General features: G+C 51.2%; 1 protein-coding gene across 2 annotated transcripts; it reads right to left on the bottom strand.

Moving 5' to 3' along the window:
• Positions 1-15,990: 15,990 nt before the first annotated feature.
• Positions 15,991-19,677, bottom strand: PTMS (parathymosin). 2 transcript variants are annotated; one of them, XM_030234556.2, is made up of 5 exons: positions 19,443-19,677; positions 18,602-18,673; positions 17,798-17,879; positions 17,584-17,648; positions 15,991-16,938 (listed from the first exon to the last, which is right to left on the bottom strand). In XM_030234556.2, the coding sequence occupies exons 1-5, from the start codon at positions 19,488-19,490 to the stop codon at positions 16,888-16,890; spliced, it is 318 nt and encodes a 105-aa protein (XP_030090416.2). In that variant the 5' UTR covers positions 19,491-19,677; the 3' UTR covers positions 15,991-16,887. The 2 variants fall into 2 exon arrangements, with proteins under 2 accessions (XP_030090416.2, XP_050832874.1); XM_050976917.1 differs by lacking the exon at positions 19,443-19,677 and adding an exon at positions 18,971-19,033.
• Between the last annotated feature and the right edge of the window lie 255 nt (positions 19,678-19,932).

The raw sequence follows: 19,932 nt of genomic DNA, 5'->3' as shown, positions 1-19,932 counted from the left end.
GATGCGTCACGACCAAGAAAGCAGCAGGAGCCCGAGGCACGTGAGGGCAGAGGAGGGAGGGACCAGAGACACTGCTCTAAGCATCTTTTAGTGGAAATTCTTTGGGTCGCTGTTGTTTTTCTTACACGTTTCGCTTCTATCTAGCCAGTGGAAAAAGTGCAGAAGACACTTCCCAGCAAGTACCCTTCATGTTTTTCTTTCATCTCTTGCCTTTTTTGGTTTGATCTTCCCGTCTCTTACAGATTCTCTCTAATTCTTTCAGGGCTTTTGAGAACATGTTGGTCTTTTTTTCTGCTGTTCTTTCTTTTGTTGGTTTTCTTATTACTATAATTGTTTTCCCCTTTCTTTAATCTTTCAAATGTGCTGACTTCTTGGCTTTTTCTCATTGGTCAGCTCACAGGCAGCATGAGGAAAGACTGATGCTCCATGCTAAGCTCCAACCAGGACACATGTGGCTCATCAATCTAGAGTACAGGAATAGTATGGGACATACCTGAGGTGGTGCAAGGAGACAGAAGGTAGCATCCAGAGGGAAAAAATAAGCACTGAAAAGATGAGCTGTGTGCTGTGGGACTCTGAGGAGTGTGAGGAAGGAAACCTCCTGCTCCAGCAGCTCTGGGGGAAACCCACTCGAGCTCATGTGCTGAGGGGGCTCATCCTAGCCCCCATGCAGCTGCTGACCTTTGCACAGGGCAATGCATTTCCATCCACGTGCCTCATCCTGGGCCCCCTTTTTGTCTCAGAGAACCCCCACTGTTGTGGTTCACAGTTTCCAGCTACCCACTGGCTCTGACTCTTTCAGATTATCAGCCCTTCGTGATGAGTGTCAGATACCCAAGCCCCTCGGTGGCTCATCCACCAAGGGCTTGGGCTTTTTCTGAGGCTGAGGGAAGGGAGGTGACTCATAGTGGTTGCTTCTTGACTGTAGAAGGAATTCTTGTTTGCTCTATAGTTTTCCTCAGCTGTGTGGTGGAGGTGGAGGATTAAAGAGAGCCAGTCCTATGCTCCTCCTCAGCAGGGCTCTGTTGTAGGGACAGCTCTCAGGTCTTTCATCCCACGTGGCTCCTCAGCCTCCTGAGTAGTGGGACTGGTGTTCAGGTGTAACCTTGTGTGCCTCCATGCCCCTGAGGGGCTGCTCTGCAGTGGCCCTTCGTGCCCTCTTGTGGGACACAACCCAGGGGACTGCATGAGAGAAGAGGAGACAAGTGAAGATGGGGGAGAACTTGTGACAGTTGCCAGGAGGTGTTTTTTCCTCCTGTTCAAGAAAAACAGTTTGTGGTGACCAGTTCCAGCAGAAAACATCAAGCTCTCTTTCCCTTGAATCAGCAGTGCAAGAATGGTGTGAGTGTGTGGGTGCAGATGAGAGAGAGAGAGAAATTGAGAGAGAGACAGAGAGACAGAGAGAGGGGAGGGAGCTGGAACTGTGGTGGGGAGACACGTAGGGCTCCACAGTCCAGCGCCCTCTGCTCCCTTTCTCCTTTTTTTTGGGGACACACCAAGCTCACTGCTCTCCCCATTCATTTCTGACCCTCCCTTCACTCCTAGCCTTGGCACGCTGGCAGTGTCCCCCTCTCGCCCCCCAGACCATCCTTAGTGGAATCTGGGAAAAGCTTGTCTCTTGTAAGGAGCAGCGAAGGAGAGGATGTGCTTCCATACCGCCGCCGCTTCCCCGAGAGGGGTCCCGAGGGACTGATGGGCAGCCCTGGGAAATGACAGGCACTGCCTGGCACTGGGGGGACATCTGGGGCCCGGGGCTTATTGTGCTGAGCGAGCACGTTGTGAAATGAAGGTTTTGGAGGCGCCGTTTTACTCAGCACAGGCTATCTTTAGCAAAGGCACCGTGGTGACGTTTCTGCCCAACGACCCGCTTTAAATGCTGACTCCTCGAGTGGCATTTTCGTCATCTCCCAGAACAGGACCCCGGCGCAGAGATAACAGTGACCGGAGCAAGATCAGCATGGGAACCTCTTCCCAGAAGCGCCCAAGTGGGTCCCCTGGGCGGAGAGGCTGCCAGGCACCCCTGGCACTCCATGGGATATGACAGGCAGGCCACACTGGAGTGGCAGGGGAAGGGGTCAGGAGCCCAGCTAAGCAAATGCTCCTTTGCCTGTGCCAGGCGTTAGGAGCTCCAGCCAGGTTCCAGGCGCAGGCACAGCAGATCTTGGAGCTTTAGCTAGCCAGAGTGTCCCCGAGATGAGGTAGAAAATCTCTCTTTTCCCAGCCCAGCGGTCAAAGAAGGAGTCAGAACTCTTCATTTCTCGGTCTCAAGGTTGTTTATTGTTTCTTATTTATAAAATTCTTTCTCCTGTCCAGCCAAGTTCCTCTCAGCAAGACAGTCAAGAGGCACTTTGGCTGCCCCGGGGCGGAGTTATCTTTTCATACTAAAAACTACGTGTACAATATTTACAATTACTTTCCAATGCCTATCACCTATGTTAGACAGTGAGCTTCTACTCTGAACCAATCTAAAAGTGCCAACATCACAGCAGAAGATGGAGGCCAAGAAGAAGAAGGAGAAAGGCTGGACATGCCCAGATTCCTCCATCTTGCCCCCTGAACCGCCATTCTAAAAACCCCAAAAAATCGATTTTTTACCCCATGACAAAGTAATTATTATTCTACTTAGACTTCTGTGGCTTGTGGATGTTTATATAAGGTTGGTAATTTGCTCCATGGGTCATAATCAAAGTTACAAAGGCATCTTGGCCTCTGTGCCAGGGTCTCTGAGCCCCCTGGCAGGGGTCCTGGCAATCCAGGACAGCCAGAGGGATCTCTGGAATTCCGACAAGCAGACACCTTGTGCACGACCTTAGTACATGGATTTCTTGTCTGTCTTGGCATGTCTTACAGATGCAGACCACCCTGACCAAGAAAAATAGGAGTAGAAAACACTGTTCTGCAGTATCATCGAGGTAGTGTTGCTGAAGGAATTTTTGGTTGTGTTTCCAGATTGCTGTGATACCATGTTCTCCTCTAGGACATTCCACTTTCTCGTTTTGGTCCTTGCAGCATCAAGTGGGAAGCTGGTCACAATCTTCTGCTTTATGCTGACATTCTGAGGTGCTGCAGAGTTTATTTGCAGATTATAGCTGCTCTAAGGAGCCACGCTGTGGCTCGTAGCCCGGCTTATCAGCTGGTCTGGGTGTTCCTGAGATAGGGAACTCCACAGAAGGACCTGGTGTAAAACATCCTGACTGCTGTTTGCCCAGCACAAAAGCAAACACAGCAAGCAAAAACAAGTTACTTACTAATAAGAGATAACTAATAACTCCATGGCAAGGGACTGTAAACAAAAAGCAGCCACACCTGGGGAAACAGAAGGGAAAGTCTGGCAGGGATGTGGTGTGAGCAAGAGCTGCTGGGCAGGTTGGTACTCAACAGGCGCCTGCACGGGCAGCAGGGTTCCAGGGATCAGGCTGGGATTAACTGCGAGGCTTCTGGCACCGACTGGGAAGCTTAGGGAGCTAAAAGACATCTGAGGTCAGCTGCAGAGGGGAAGGAGGGGAGCTGCCCCTCTCTGGGCACTTGGGACAGATGCAGTGGTCCCCAAGTCACCGCCGCGCTGCTGCAGGGGGCCAGGCAGCAGAACACGGGAACAGAAAGAGGAGAAAGAGTCTTTGCAGTGCCCACGTCTTTGTGTGAAATGCAGAGTGGGGAAGAACCTCAAAACGGCACCCCTGGGGTAGGGGGGCATCAAAATAGCACCCCTGGGGTAGAGAGGCATCGAAATAGCACCCCGGAGTAGAGGGATGCAAGCCACTCTATCCACACAGAGAGCCACGGTGGTTTCTACCAAGGCACCAACCCAAGATGCATTCTGTGTATGAAATTAGGTTGAGGGTGGGCACAGACTTCCTTTTTTGAGGGAGGAAGTGGCTGCTCCTGTCCTCTTTCTGTCCCTCGTGATGCCTGGAAGCAGCAAGTTATCCCCCCTAGGGGAGGGATATGCCACATGTCAGAGGGACCCATTCGCCTGAGGTGAGGGTCCCAAAAAGGAGGGAGGAGAAAAGGATTGGAAAGGAGAAAGTTCACGTCACTCAGCAGATCTGGGTGAAACCAAAATGTGCCCCTGCAAAAATTCTTGGAGTAGGAAGAGTGACTGGATGCCTGACTGGGAGGCTTTTCTGAAAAGGGTTTTTTTTCCAGGTTTTTAGAGGGTTTGCTGGATGGGCAGTGCCTGAGTCAACACAGGTCTCTGATATGGTGCTGAAGAGAGTCAAGCAGTGGCCTGCTTCCCAGAATCCCACAGGAACACCTTTAGGAAAGCATATCTTTATGGGGGTTTTGGACAAATCTGCAACCTCTTTCTACAGAGCTATAAGGCAAACACCCTTTGTATGACAATCCTCAGCAGAATATCCCAGAGAAATCTGAATTAGAAAGTCAGGAACAGCCCTGGGAGGTGCTGGCTGAAGCCATGGGCTGCATTTCTGCTGAAAAAAAAACCCTGGTGATTTAATAACTAAAGAGAATCTGCAGCATTCATGGGCATGTTTGGCAGCTGGCAACTTGTATCTGGGCAGCATTCGCTGTGGAGAAGTGTGAAACTACTCTCTTCCAAAAGACCCTTCCTGCAGGAAAGATGGGATGCTGCAGGATCCCCTTCGGTGGTCCAAAATTACCTGTGGAGATGGTGATGGCTCATCAGTACCTTGGCCAGTATCTGGTTAAGTGATGCCTTTGATGCCACAGCCCCTGTGTTTTGCAACACAGAGGGTGAGGTGGATTAACTACAAAAATCCATGCAGCAGGCTGGGTCACATTTTGACTCATCTCTCATTGCAGCATTCATGCTTTTAATGCAATGGGAAAATATGCAATAGCCTCCCAAACATCCCAGGGCTGCAGGGGCTTTTCTCAAGGGCAAAGAGGCACCCAGGAGCTCAACATGTGGTGGCAAGGTGGTGTCAGGACAGGCTCTGAGGCTGATGCTGGACTTGCAGTGAAACCAGGGCACCCAGATTCCCCCAAGAGACTGCAAAGGAGTCCCTTCTTAGGTGTGGCTTCTTTGTTTTCAGTCTCTTCACAGTTTTCCAGGCAGACTGTACGACTGCTTTTCCTGGAGATATTTTGGCCTGTGCGACCTCCAGGACAGATGTGGGTTGTGTCTGCTGGTCTTAAGACCCAGCAGCAGACCTGGGGGATCAATGTTATTTCTCCTGATGCCAAGAGAGAAGGTTTGATCCACATATTCCAGGCTCATATCCCCACTGCTGCTGTTTCTCTCAACTGAGAGTACAGACTTCCCTCAGAGAAAAATCACCACAAAAGGATGTGCCTTCAGCTCCTGGGGCCCAAATCCTTTCTGGGCAATACCATGGGTCTCCCCAGCACGGGAGAGGCACCTTGGTCATGTCAGGGCACAGAGGGGTCTGGCTCTAGGCTTAGCTGCACGTGTCCAGAGGAGCTGTGAAAAGTAGATGTGATCCATGTGCTGTGTTTTCCTGGTGCATGGTGGCAGGAGAACAGGAGCCCATGTCTCATGGTGCACTGCATCTCTGGAAGCTGCAGGCAAACACTTTGTAAATAGTGAATGTGTTGTTTCTTTCTTAGTGGGAAAGCTAGATATGGAAAATGTAGGGTAACTAAAGGAGCATGTGATGCTATGAGAAATCATTTGCAGAAGAGTAGAGCCACAGGGAAGGTTGCTGTGGGTGATGGCACAGCAAGGAAGAGCACAGCAGGGCTCCAGAATAGTCCTGAAGAGAACAAAGTCTCTGATTTGGAGATCCCCAGCCATTTGGCTCCGAACAAAAAACTGCTGGGGAAGGAGATGGTGCATTTTTAAACTCAAAGGGTTCATTGTAAATCAAAATGGATTTATTCCTTTATAGTTTAGTTTTCAGCTGGATCAATTCTCCGCTGCTCATCAGTGTTGACAAAAGAGAGGCAGCAGGAGAGATGAAAGGGAGGATGGGATTGCCCCTCTCTGCAGCACTACACATTTGTGCTGGGTTAACAGGATTGTGTGCCAGACTGCAATTCAGAGGGTGCTGGCAGCTGAGCTGTTTTTCCAATTTCCTCTCCACTTGGCACCTGATGGCAGGTAGCACCCTGAATGCTTCTCTAAGATATCTCCTACTGCCCCACCAAGAAAAAGGCCCACAAAACCAACCAAACCCTCTTGCTTGTTAGTCACAGCATCACAGGAAGTTTCAGGTGGGAAGGCACCTCTGGCTCTCCACTCCACCCCTCTGCTCCCAGCAGGGCAATTCTCAGACTAGACTGGGTTGCTCAGGGCCTGGCCCTGGTGAATCCTGAGCACCTCCAGTTGTGGATAATCACTGCTTGCTGAGCTCTTGCCTTTAGCACTGCAAAGAGACCTGGCTGGCTCTGAGTACCCCTGTTCTCACCAGGCTGGGAGAGGACTGGCACACACAACAGGCTTTCCTGGTGTAAGGGCTGGCCCTTACTCACCCTCAAAGGAGGCTGGGACCAAAGAATTGGGACTATGAATGGACTTGAAAATTCCCAGGGAGGGGTGGGGTCTCCTGTGTCACTTTGAGGGCTGGGAGAGACCTGGGTTCCCAAAATGGAGAGCAAACTAAATATTAGAAAGTTGGTCACTGGGGTGTAACTGGGGCGACAGGGAGTAAACATGGGGTTAAGCTTGATTTCTTTTTTTTTTTTTTTTTCTGTGCCATTTATAATTTTTCCTGGTTCTAAGAAGTTTCTGTTTGCAGACATCAGATCCCATTCTCCAGGAGGAGTACACTCTGAGCAGCAGTTGTCTCCCCTGTGACAGGTTTCTCTGCCAGGTTTTCCTCTGAAAGCCCCACAAGACCCAAGGACTCTCTTTAGCAGCACAGCATGTGAGAAAGAAGAAGATAAAACAGCTAATGCTTTTGTGGCCTGTGTAAATACTTCAGACCCTTTGCTGGGGAGATGAAAGTGTGCTGGAAATTCAGACTATGTGAGCTTAGGCTGCCACAGGATTTGTTCAACATCCAAACACCCATGGATGCCTTACACTGCCAAGACATGGTTAGGAGGCTTCAGAGCTCTGCAGGTGTGACTGTCTCCCCTGGCAGGGTGCATATATTTGGCAAGGTTCATGGGAAGCCACTGCCTCCTAAGAGCCCTGGTAAATTCACACTTAGAATTCAAACATAAGGTTCTATGTTGAGGAACAAAGTATGTGGATCACACTTCCAGAACAGAATACAGTATCCTGGGAAGACAAGACTCCAGGGAGGGAGATGGATGATAACATGCTGTAAAAAATGGGATCTCAAAGAGTGAACAGACTGTGTTACCTCTGTTTACAGCACAAGTTACTGGAATGTGTCCATATATCAAAAAAGGATGTGGAAAAATGGAAAAGGATTTAGAAGATCGGTACGAAAAAAAAAATCTCACTTGAGAGCCTGGGGATCTTGCTTTGAAATGAAAAAACTTGAGGTGTCTGATTTCTTCTACCCAATCTGAAGAAAACAGTGGTGAACTCAGGCAGCAATTTTACTGCAAGCAAAAGAAAATTCATTTTATGTGTTACAAGGACTGTATAATTCTTGTTGGAGGATGATGCGGAGGGCAGGAGTAAAATGAGTTCAAATACAGATTGGGTTATTTGTGGAGGATCAGTTCCTCTCTGGCTTTCAGATGTGCTGACCTGGTATGAGTGGCAGCTTAGGATGTCCCTGACTCTTGCACAATATCCATCTTTGATATTTTTTTCCCATGAGCAGAAGCTGTGAGCTAGAGGCAGGCTCTCCACTTCAGCAGAGGAACACACAGATGACCAGAGGCTCTAAACTAAACCCCAAAATCTCTCTGGAAAGGGGGTGCATGCTTCTCACAGAAAGGGACTAACATGGGAAGAATTCCTGTCGTGGCCTCTTCACCACCTGCAGACTGTTAACATGAAATATGGGTGATGGCATCCCCTTGCTCAGCCCCAGGATGTGGGACTCTGCAGGACTGAGGGAATTGAGCCAGACAATCACCACCATAAGAATAAAACAGGGTCTACTCAGATTTCTCCAGACTTTTCCCTTACTCACAGCCCTGAGTGGAAGGGCTCCCAAAGAGTTGGTGTGTGCCCTTTTCAAGACTCAGAAGTAAAAGCCAGCTTGTCTTGCTCTGCAAGAAAACTCCAGTGGAGGGAAACCATGGATGAGCATGACTGCTGAGCTGAGGCACACGAGCCACAGGGAAAGGGAAGGAAAAAGCTCCTGGACTCAAATGAAGTGAGGTGCTGGTGGCATGTGGGAGTGGGGACTTTCCCCTGAGTTTGGCAGGGACTGCTTGTTTTTTCCCTAGCTACAGGTGCTCAGAGGGCTCATTTGTTCCAGCCCTGAAGGAGATACAGGGGTTTCTATGTTTTCTTTTTTTTTTTTTTCAATTGCTATAATTTTCTTCAGTGTGTTGCTTATTAAGTCAAAATAAAAGTCCCTCTGCAGGACTGCTAGCCCCAAGGGCTCTGTGTGTCCCCTGTCTGAACTGTAAAACCAGATCAGCTTGTGCAGAGGAGGAAACACAGGCAAAATGGTCCAGCCATGAGCCAAGGTAAAGTTCAGAAGCCTTAATAATGGAAAAGGAGGCTACAGTCGTACTGGCACAAGAGCAGTTATTCAAAAAGGGAAAAAATTGAACCAAGCCAAGAGCAGCAGCATTTCCTGGTCTGTGAAAAACAAATGTTTGGGCTCAATGTATAAAAACTGAAGTCCTCAAAGGGAAGAGGCATACTCATTCAAGGGTCAGAAGATGATCTGGAAACCTTCCCAGGTTCTTGGGGGTGGGATTCCACCTTACAGCTGTTTTCATGAGGAAACAGTTCCAAGAGATGCTCTTTCAAGCTTGCCTTCCTGTCTCAGAGCCACAGGGAATGACAGCCCCTGGCTACACACTCACTGCCACAATTTCTGATAATATGATCCTTCATGGGGTCTAAGACAGACCAATGTAAAATTTTGGTTTAAAAGGAGGAGGAGGAAAAAATGTGAGTGTGTAACTAAAACAGGGAAGAACTAAAAAGACTTCCATGGCATGTTCCTACAGACTGGGCACAGCTGAGTGGATGATAAACTGTGCTGAGGGTGGAAAGGACAGAAAAGTTTAAAAATGCTATTGCTGCCATGCAGAACTGAAGCTGTGGACAGTGAGACAAACAGGCTCTACCTCCTAAGGGTGGGACAGTCAAACTGCAGTGCTCTAGCCCGGGGATCCAGTAAGGGAAGGAGCCCTTCTGGGAAAGGGTCCAAAATCCATATGTGCCTTTCTAGTGGAGGTCCCTTGGGCTTGCCTTGGACTGTCTAGGGCAAGGACTGTGCCTCCTGAAGCCAGAGAGAGACACCTGTGTGCGTTCAAACCATCCTGTGGACAGCAGCCAAGACCAACCTGACCATGACTGGACCTCCCAGCTCTCCGGCTTCACCGCTGGCGAGTGAGCAGAGCCATTCCCAGCTCCAGCCCGCCCTGTGCCCGGCATTTTGGGGACAGGGACAGGGGGATGAAGCCTGCTCCAGTCGTGCATTCAGGGACACGTCGGGCTGGGTGCCACCAGGGGGCCCTTGGCAGGCGGGAAAGCGGCGCTTCAAGGGCTCCAGCCCTGCCCCTCCCTGGGATAAATCTGTCCCAGAGGATCAAGAAAAGCAACATGAGGTGAGCCCTCCACGCTGAGAGGCGCCGGTCTGAGGCACGTTTGGTTGTGCTGCTGGCTCTCCCAGGGTGCTGCTCTCTTTCAGCATCTTATAAATGAGAAGCTTGACTGGGCCAATATTCAATTTATTAATTACTATGGTAAAGGATGAGCAACACAGCGCTGGGTACAGTGGGGGCAGTTCTCCCTCCAACTGCACACCCATAGTTGGGGCTCACAGGTATTTATAGGGGAACCCATAAGCTTTCTCAGCAGTTTCTATTCCCAATTTTCACGTCACAATTCTATACACTGTTGTGATGCAGTTTTTCTCAGGATGTATCCCAGAAAAATGAGTATCCCAGGTGGTGGTGGTTCAGTTTCTGAAAGAAGGAAGAAGTCTCCCAGCTGGTGAGGTCCAGATTCCAGATGTGGGTCCACCTTTTGATGGCAAGGACCATAAATCTCATAACAGTGATGTCCAGCTTCCCTTGGTTGAAACTATTAGTCCTTGAGTTGATGTCCATCTTCCTTTCTGAAGCTGCTTGTCACTGTTTTGTTAAGGTGTGAGATAAGCAGGTTTCCTTTTTATATATTCTAAAGCTATAGTTTCAAAGATCCTTACTACAAGCAATATTCTAAAATTATAGTTCAAAAGGTTATTATTGCAGAACTCTTTAAGGCTTAGCTACAAGCAGAAAGCTCCTGTCAAAAAGCAACATCCTTAAAGCTTTAATTCAAATGCTCCTAAATCAACTCAAGGCTTATAAAGGTTAATTGCAAACAAAGGGTAGGTTCAAAGGCCTTCTTCCATGCTTTGCTTTTCTCAGTTTTTATTAGAATTCATCTCTATAACTGTCCCATGGTGGGTTTCCACACATATCACAATCACAAATGCACACGCTGCCTGTGTGTACCTGACACGAAACACAGCTCAGTGTTTCACAAGCACATGCAGAGGGCTTGGGAAAAGAGATTGGGGCTCAGCCTTTGTGCCCCAGCTGAGTTGAGGCAGGAGGACTTGGTCCTGCTGGAGGTCACCCCGGAGTCCTCAGGGATAGGAACATGTGCAGCACTGAGCGTTGTGCTGTCCAGCACCGGGACACCACAGGTGCCACCACTCCGTCCCAACTCCGTGACACCCCGTCCTCCTTCCTGTCTCCAGTCTGGAATCCCATCTGCAGGCTTTTCACACTTGGAAGTTAAAGCATAAACAGCCCTGGGGGATGCTGGGAACACCTACAGGGATTCTGCCACAGATGGGAGATTTGATCTGGAGTCAGGATTTGATCTGCAAGCCCTTTAAAGCATAGAGAAACTGAGGCAGAACAGGATCCTCTCCCAGTGAGGCACTAGAGTCAGCATGGCACACCACTAGCAATGCCATACCACAATGCTTATTCCCACAGCTATGGAAAGGGATTCACAGACCCTGAAGCAGTCTGTATTTTCTTTAGTTATGAGAAAAACCTCCTGACTCATTTGAATTACAAGGCTGGCTTTTCCAAACATCCCTACTGAATCTTCTGTGAAATTTACCTTGTGAAGAAACATCAAATTCCCAGCTCAAATCTGGGTCCGTATTTACCATGCTGCTGTCCTGGAAGCTCAGGAGGTTTGTTGGAGCCATATTCAACAGCTTCAGCTCTTTTGAAAACTGGATCTGACACAGGAAAATATTTATAAGTACCAAGAAACTTCCCAAAAGAAAACAGCAACCAGCTATAAGTTTTCTGGTGTGCTTATGGACAAGCCTACCTGGGGTTGTGCTCGGCTTATGCTGGGGAGTGCTGTCCAGCAAAGACCTTTTTGTGCTGCCAAAGGGTGCTTCAGGCAAGGGGCTTTGAAAGTTTTCATTACCAATTGTTTAGCCTAGCAAATGCATCCTAAAATGATGCATGAATTGTTGTAAGACTGGGGAAAGTCTAAGCCATGAGTCTACCTGAGCTGCCAGCGAGGTATTGATAGACACAGGTAGTCACAGGGCTATTTTTGATTCATCTCACACTGCAGGGAGCCCTGGTAACATTTTGTACTTAGGGACAGGATCCTTCACTGCAGGACATGTAGCCAAACACCCTGCTGACATGCCCCCACTGCGTGGCTGAAGGGACTGAACTGAGAATAAGGACAGGACACTGGAGAAGCTGACCTGGATGCTCTGAGATGCAGAGTTTTAGATACATGGTAGAGAATGGGAGCAAGAAACGTCATTTCAAAACCCACCAGAGGTCTGCAGAATGTGCAGCTCCTACAGCCCCCTGGTGACAAGCAGCATCAGTCAGATGTCACCCACGGCACACACAGGAGTTGTGTGCCCTTCTGAGACAGTGAAGCCCCTTCTTCTCTCTCTAACAGGATATGCCTCCCACGAGAGCAAAGCTGTGCTTGGTGGCACCACGCCGGGCCCCTGAGCTGTGCTGTGTGGCTGAGACCCTTGAACACTTAAGAGACCTTAGGTCTCTCCTCACCCCTGTGACTATCCAGGCTTTGCTAAAACCATAAAAGCTCACCAGGGAATAGTACTGGGATTACATGGCAGGGTTTTAGTCATGGAGGGGCTCCAGGGGTGGATTCTGTGAGAAATTACATGTGATGAACTGGCTGCAAATCCCTGCACTGCTGGAGGGGGGGAGATAGAGAAAATTGGGAGTGAAAGTGAGCCCAGGAAGAAAGGAGGGATGAGAGGAAGGTGTTTTAAGAGTTGGCTTTATTTCCTCATTATCTTGTTCTGATCTGATTATTAATAAATTAAATTAAATTTTCCCCAAGTCAGGCCTGGTTTGCCTGTGACAGTAATTGGTGAATGATCTCTCCCTATTGTTATCTTGATCCATGAACCTTTCTTGATGTGAGCCTTTACTGTATTTTCTATCCCCCATCCTGCTGAGAAGGGGAGCATTAGAGCAGCTTTGGTGGGCTTCTGGGGTCCAGCTGGGGTCAGCTCAGCACAGAAGGAAACCCCAAATTCACCCACTGATGAGACGTCCCATCCATCTGCAATCTGTCCTGAGCCTGAGCCCACACATGTAAACACAGACTCCTTCCCTGAGACAACAGACTGGAGCAGCCACGAGCATGGCTGGCTTTGACTCCGTGTCTGAAATAAGAGAGAGAGGTGGGAGGGAAAAGTACACGGCCTTCCTAAGGATCTGGGAAGGCAAGTGCTTTCAGTTTCCCATATGGCATAAGGGACCTGGCAGAGCAATGTGTCTCCTAGGCAGAGGGACTAAAGAACCCTTGATCCCAGGGGGACAGGAGGAATAATTGGTCTCCCCTGTTTTTATAAAGCTAGTGCAACAAGGTGATTATGGACTTTCCTGAAGCAAGAAGGGTTTTCCTCCCAGACCAGCAGTGGCTGGAGGGCTCACTTTTTCCAGGTCTGAAGGAGGGTTCACGACTCTGCCCATGTGTTGGTTTTGATTATTCCGGTCTTGTATCATCTGTTGAGATAAGACTGGTGTGAAAGACAAAAGAAGCTGGGCAGAGGGGATCATTTGCCTACGGGGAAATGAGAAGGTGGCAGCTATAAGATACAAAGAGCATTCATTTCTGGGCTCAGAACTTCAAAACATCTTCAGACTCAGCTCACATTTTCAATGGCAGGCCTCTATTTCTTCCCATATGGCACAAATTAGTAGGTGAAAAGGGACATCTCAAGACTCCTACCAACTCTCTGGGTCACATCAGAGCTGATCCCAGAGCTACATCTGGTTTTATTCACCCAGCAAGGCAGTGCTGTTGGTCACCTGCAGCAGCCAGAGCTGTCCCTTAGGTTTGGCACCCCTTTCACAACCACAGCCCTCAGGAGGTTTGCTCATCACTGTGGTGGGCCCAGCTGCCACCTGTCCAGTGACCCCTGCCAAGGAGCAAGGGGTCACTCGCTCATCCAAGCTAGGACAGGGACCTAGCTAAGACCTCACAGGTGGCTCTACCTGCTCTCTGCACTGGTGTCAGCGTTTGCTTTTCCAGACCACACCAAAGGGCCATCAGAAGCAGAAACTGTCAGTCTAGAGAGAAGTTTAGCAGAGCCTGCAAGAGCACGACTGCGACACCTCCACAATTCCCTCAAAGCAAGCAGACCTGGAGGAGGAGGAGGAGGAGTAGGAGGATGAGAAAGAAGGAAATCTCCGGCGCTGCTTGGCTGGCAGGAGCAGATCTGCTGTAAGCTCGCAGCAGGTTCCATGGGAAGCAAGGAAGGGACAGCTGAGGGAGTTCTGCCCCCAGCTGATGAGGTTAACAGATGGCCACAGGAATTAAATGAAATGAGCAGAGAATTAGCACAGAGACGAGGAAGGCGAATAAGGCCCCGAAAAGGCATCATCATTTCTGAGGAATCACTGGTGGAGACAGGCTTTGTTCTTACCCTGATGACACCAGCACAACACGACTGATCTCATTGTGGGAGAAGAATTGGGCTGAAAGATGAATAAACCTGCAGGCTCGGACACAAACCAAGCACGCAGGCAGGCTCAAAATGAGGCACAGTGCAAAGCACTGCATCCTCAACTTTTTCTGGAAACCTATGCTACTGCTTGCTGAGCTCACTCTGTCAGCCAAAATACCACTGGATTCTGCATGGATCTTCGTAGATCTACAGGAAAGGAAGAAGCAGTGTGATTTTCTATTGTGTTATCTGTAGCCCTCACCTCAAGTCAGAGATGATGCCCTGCAGGTCACCAACGTGAAAAAAACCCCAAAGCAGATATTTTTCTATTTCTGTATCTCTAGCTGCATCTTCTAACTATCCACAGACAATGACAAAGGTGTTCAATAAAAATGAATTAAGAGGAAGAAATAGTAGAAACTGGGGAATCAAGGGGCCCATAGAGACATGGAGAAGCTGTCTGGCAGCCCTTTGTCACTTCCCTCTGTCCTGCAGTATTTCTCTCAAAGGAAAGGAAGGGAAAAAGGAAGGAAAGTTCGCATTGCTAGTGCTGGCCTAACAATCAGCTGCTGCCCCACTTCCTTCTGGATGACTGCCTGGATAGAGCCTGTGGTACTGCTGTTGCATCCACATAGGAAGCAGAGATGGAATTATGCTTCCATGACTTCTCATTAGCAAGCACACTTTTCACTCCCCTCAGCCAGGCACTGCACGGGTGGTGGGGAGGAAGTATGAAAACTCTAATCTGCCTGTGCAGAGATGGTATCATCCCCTGATAATTCGTCTTCAGTACTGAGCAGTAAAAGCTGGCTGCCAAGCAGAAAGTTTGGGGAAGTCCTGTGGACTTGCCCAAATCTGGAGCAGAGACAGGAATCTGTAATTTTTTTTTTTTTTTTTAATGGAGGAACGCTGGGCATACCAAACGGCACCAGCGCGGCTCCGAGGTACGCGCGGGCTGGAGCAGCCCATCGATCCCAGGCGGGAGCAGGCAGGGGCGGTGCAGGTCACTCCTGGGCTGGAGGAGCCCATCGATCCCAGGGGCGGTGCGGGTCACTCCTGGGCTGGAGGAGCCCATTGATCCCCGGGGCGGTGCGGGTCACTCCTGGGCTGGAGCAGCCCACTGATCCCGGCGGGAGCAGGAAAGGGCGGTGCGGGTCACTCGCAGGCAGCAGGACCGGCTCTCGGACCGCGGCTCCCTGGGCAAGGATCCCCCGCTGGCTGCGGCTCCAGCTGCCGGCAGCTCCACCAGGAACGGGCTGCGAGGTGCGGCGTGACCCCGCCCGGGAGGCACCGCGGGCAGCGGGGACTTGGCAGCAGCTTTGTCCCTGCGCGCGGCCCCGCAGCGCGACACCGGCACCGGGAGAGAATACCATCTCCAGGGATGCTTTGCCCCTCTGGAGACGAGTAAGGGTTGGCGCTTCCAGAGCCCGATCCGCCGCTGCAGCCGGAGCAGCACAAAGCCGCTGACGCTCACACAAAAGTTGGTATTATTTACAGCTCCCGGTGGCTCCTTGCGCGGCTGCCAAAGCACGAGTTCAGAAAGAAGAAACACGAACGGCAGCTTTAAAGGTCTGCTCAGATAAAAAGACAAACGCTTGACAGCTCTCCCCAAGGCAGCTGGCGGGACAAAGAGCAGAAGCTCCTGCCTCTCGGAGCGCTCCCTGGTCGCTGCGACTGGAGCCGTGAGTCACGCCTGAAGGCAGCCAGGGCAGGGGCCACGGGACAGCAGCAACACCGGGCTGCAGCCAGCAGCTACAGCTTGCTTTCTTTTCCCAAACCACTTCTGCCCAACAGCACTTTCAAGAGACTCAGGACAGCCCTGGAGCTTCGTCCCGCGTTTGTGCCATGCCCTCGCTGTAACCGCAGCGTGACAGGGCGAGGACCCAAACACGCGGCCGCAAGGGGCCCCTAAATACCCAACACGTGTCCTTTGATCAACCTCCGGCTCCCCTCTCCACCCCCACTGCCCTCAACTCCCACCGACCCCTGCAGGATGTCAAGACACAGCCATGCACACCAGCGGTTTGAAACATTTTAAACGCTTTTATTTACAGTGCTTGTTGAAAACAATATATATATTTATATCTATCATCCTCGTGATGTCTGTGCCATAGAAAACGCTGTGGCTATATTGCCTTTAATTTACAAAAAATGGTCACAAGAAAATCTGAAGGGAAAAAATGGAAATCAAAGTTTGGTCCCCAATTGTGTCTCTCTTGATTTGTTTTAAAAAAGCCTCCAAATTAAAAAAATACACAGCTCAGATGAAATTCATATATAAAAGCAACCCTTATCTTCCAAAAAATTCACGAGGGCCAGCTTGCTGTCATGTAAACTTGGAAAAAAAAAAGAAAAGCTTAAAATAAATCCTGTCTCCGTGTGTCGCTTAATAGAACCATTATTTGCTTGTAATATTCTTTGTCTCTCAGGGTTCAGCGGGAAAGCTGCAGGATGAGAAGAGGCCTGGGACTGGGGAACGCACCATGAGATCTGTGCCTGCACCTCCTGGCTCAGGGAGGAGCTCTGGCAGCAGGGCTGGGGAGCGGGAGCTCTCAAGAATCTCACACCAGTGACAAAAACAGGTGGGCAGGTGACAAGGGGACGGGAGGTGCTTTGCCACGTGAAGCGCCTGGCGAGGTGGTGTGCCCAGGAAACCATGAGATTCTTGAGGGAAGAGGAGCACTGGGAAGTGGGGCGTGGTGAAGGGATGCAGGGACGGGGGAAATTTCAGCTGGGGAATGATGTCATGGACGGGCTAGGTCTTTGGGAGAGAAGGGAACTGCTGTCTTCCCCGTTTGAGAGCATTTCTAATCTTTCCTCATCTGAGATTGTGTGAAGCCAGAGGCTAACGGGCAGTGCAAGCACAGGCTGGAATGGAGGAGGAGAGATGGACGGAACAGGGGAGATGGGAGGGGAGGACTCAAGCTGAAGAGCCATTTTCTGTCTTCTGTCTCTTTGGATCCACTTCATCCTGCATCAGCCATGGGGAGGAAAAAGAAAGAGTTACCATCAAACAGTCACCACCCCAAGGTACATAATTTCTCCATAAAATTCTTAACTGCTGCTCTTTCCTCCATATGGAAATCTCTGTTCAGCCCACCCCCTCTAAAGCACCCTGGAGTGCCTGACACAACTGTTTTGTTGGTCGTGGTTAAGATGTGGACAGTTCTATCCAGAGGGACACCACACCCATGCTGTCACTTCCAGGAGGTGCAAGAGGCTGAGGCTCACACCACTCCAGACAGATCTCAGGGTCTGCCCTTAATGTGGAAGGTCAGACCCTTCAGCCACCGCACCTTTACAACTCCACCTCCTGGCCCGAAGCCCAGAAGACACAGGTAGTTCAGAGGTCATTGCCAAGCACAACCTCCAGCACCTCGACTCTTTCACTTACTGAGTACCACAACTGCTGGTGGAAGGGTCTGGATCCTACAAGGAGCATCCAGTGATTTACAATCCCCTCGCCACATCAGATTTGTTTACTTGTCTGCTCCTGAAGCAGTGAGACCCGAGGCCTATTTGAGATTCTCAGCAGCAGCATTCACATGGATTTGATCAACAAACAGCAAGTAGCCCCATTCCCTCTCCCCTCCATTATTCTCACACTACTACTCACCTCCTCCTCCTCTGCAGATCGCTTCTCTGCGTGGCCATCCTGCTCCTGCCCATTCTCATCTGCTTCTAAGCACAAGCAAGAAAGGAAAATCATGGGTTAAACTGAAGCAGCATTTAAGGGAATGTAATCTCACAGTCAAGAGGGATCAGAGAGAGAATTTCCCTCCACAATCCTCTATTCCTCTTCAGCCTCCTATTCCTTTAATTTTCCCTACCTTCATCCTCATCACCCCCTTCTTCTTCATCCACATCATCAGGATTCTCTTCATCATCCTCATCAGCTCCGTTCTCCTCATCCTGAATGAAACAAACCAGTCAGAGCAGAAATTGGTGCCAGGATGACATTTCCACGTGCTCTTTGCTACAAGCACAAGTTCCAGAGCTCCAGCCACTCCAGGTATGCATTTGAGTGCATTGTTACTCCAACACCGTTATTCCCACCACCCCTGCTGCACACTCCTCCTAACCAGCCCTCCTTCACAAAGCCCATCCTTCCAGTCCATCCCCAACAACACGAAGCTCCTTGTCTCCCACGAGCTGGCATCCTGATGAGCTGCTACCATCCCTCCCAACAACCACAGCATCTCTCTGATTACAGGCTAATGACTTAGCCGAGGCTCACGGTACATCTGCTTCCAGATCCCTCCCGACCTCCATCAATCTGTGCGTTTCCTCACTGCTCCTCCCCCCACCTTCTCCAACACATGCTCCCTGTGCGCCTCAGGATACCCCAGTGGGCGCAGGAGCACATCTCCCGTGCCACATTCTCCCACTTGTTCTCGGCTCCATTCCCTTCTTTGACCTTTTTTCTCCCCGATGGGCTGTGCTGACTACACCAAGTCCTTCAAGGCTCATTCTCCACAATTATCCAAACCTCACTACTCTCCCTTTACCTCTATGTGGAGCTCCCTTGGCCTGCCCTCTTTCCTCATCTCCAGTATTCCCTTCATATTTGCTACCCACAGCGGGCACAAAAACCTCCCCGACGTCACCAAATCCGTCCCTCAGAAGAGCCTCACCTCTACTATCTCCTTCTTCTTTTCTTTGTGGACCGCCTTCTCTTCGAGTTTTTCCTTCTTTTCTTTCCTTTCCTAGATATGAAACGAGGTGCGGGGGGAGGGGAGGGGGGGGGAAAACCAACAACATTCCGGCGGTCAGCGGCAATAAAAGACGGGGATGCCTAAACAAAGAAGGCTCGGAGGAGAGGCGGCATAGCGGGCGAGAAGACATATTAGGCGTTAAATCCGCCCGCCTGACAAAGGAAAACAGCGGCGAACGCGTCACAGCTACTTTTAGCCCGCACACGCGTGTGGAAACCAGAAGCGGCACGGAAGAGTTTTAACGATTTATTAAAAAAAAAAAAAAAAAAAAAAAAAAAAAATGGTAACCTTGTCCGTAAGACCGAGGCGTTTCCGGACCTCTCTCTCTCTCCCCATTCCAGCCCTCCCTCCTCCTTCCCCCGCCACCCGAGGGCCCGCGCTTTGCTTTGTGTCCACACAACTTTCCCCCTGCTCCGCCGTGACACCGCTTCCCGCACCCCCCCTCCCGCCGACCCGGCTCCGAACGGAGCCGAGCGGAGCCGAACCCAGCGCGCGCTCGCGCCGCCCGGCCAATGGGGGGCGGGGGCGGGGCGGGGGGCGCGAGAGCCCTCGGGGCCCCCCCCGCCCCGCCCCCGCCCCCCCATTGGCCGGGCGCCGCGCGAGGGGCCGCGCGCGCCCCCCGCCGCCAGGGCACCTCACGGAGCGCCCCCGCCCCCCCCGCCCCCTTCCCCCGCCGAGCCCGTTCCCTCCCCTCCCGCCGGGAGCGCGGCCGGTTGCGAGGGTGGGAAGAGGGGAGCGGGAGGGGAGGGAGGTGTCTCACCTTAGCGCTCAGCTCCGCCGGTGCTTCCTCAACGCGTTTTTCCGACATTCTGGCCCCCCGGTTGCGAAGGGAAGAGGCCGGTGGGAAGCGTGCGAGGGAGGGAGGGCGAGAGCGAGAAGGGGTCAGCGGCGGGAGCGCAAAGTCCCAGCGGTCCGCAGGCGGCGGCAGGATCCCGCCCCAGGGGCCAAAGTACCAGGGTCTCCCGCGGTGGGGGGATCCGCCGGGGCAGGGGATTTATACAGCGCCGGTGACGAGGGAAGGAGGGACCTGGGGAGGGAGGAGAGAGGGACGGGAGGCGGAGGAGGGAGGGGAGAGGGACGGGCCGCTAGAACAATGTGCGCTCAGCCGCGGCCGCCCGGCAGCGGGGGCGCACCGCGGGTTCCCGCAAAGCGCTGCACGGCCCCGTCGAGGCCAGCCAAAAGCCCCGCTCCGCGGTGCTGCGGCTCCGACGGGAAGGGGAGGGGAGCCGAGCCCTCTGCCCGCAGCAAGC

The sequence above is a fragment of the Serinus canaria genome, chromosome 1 (genome assembly GCF_022539315.1).
Source record: "Serinus canaria isolate serCan28SL12 chromosome 1, serCan2020, whole genome shotgun sequence".
NCBI classification, from domain to species: domain Eukaryota; kingdom Metazoa; phylum Chordata; class Aves; order Passeriformes; family Fringillidae; genus Serinus; species Serinus canaria.
Note: the sequence above shows the minus strand (reverse complement) of the source record. Positions and strands in the feature narration are given on the sequence as shown.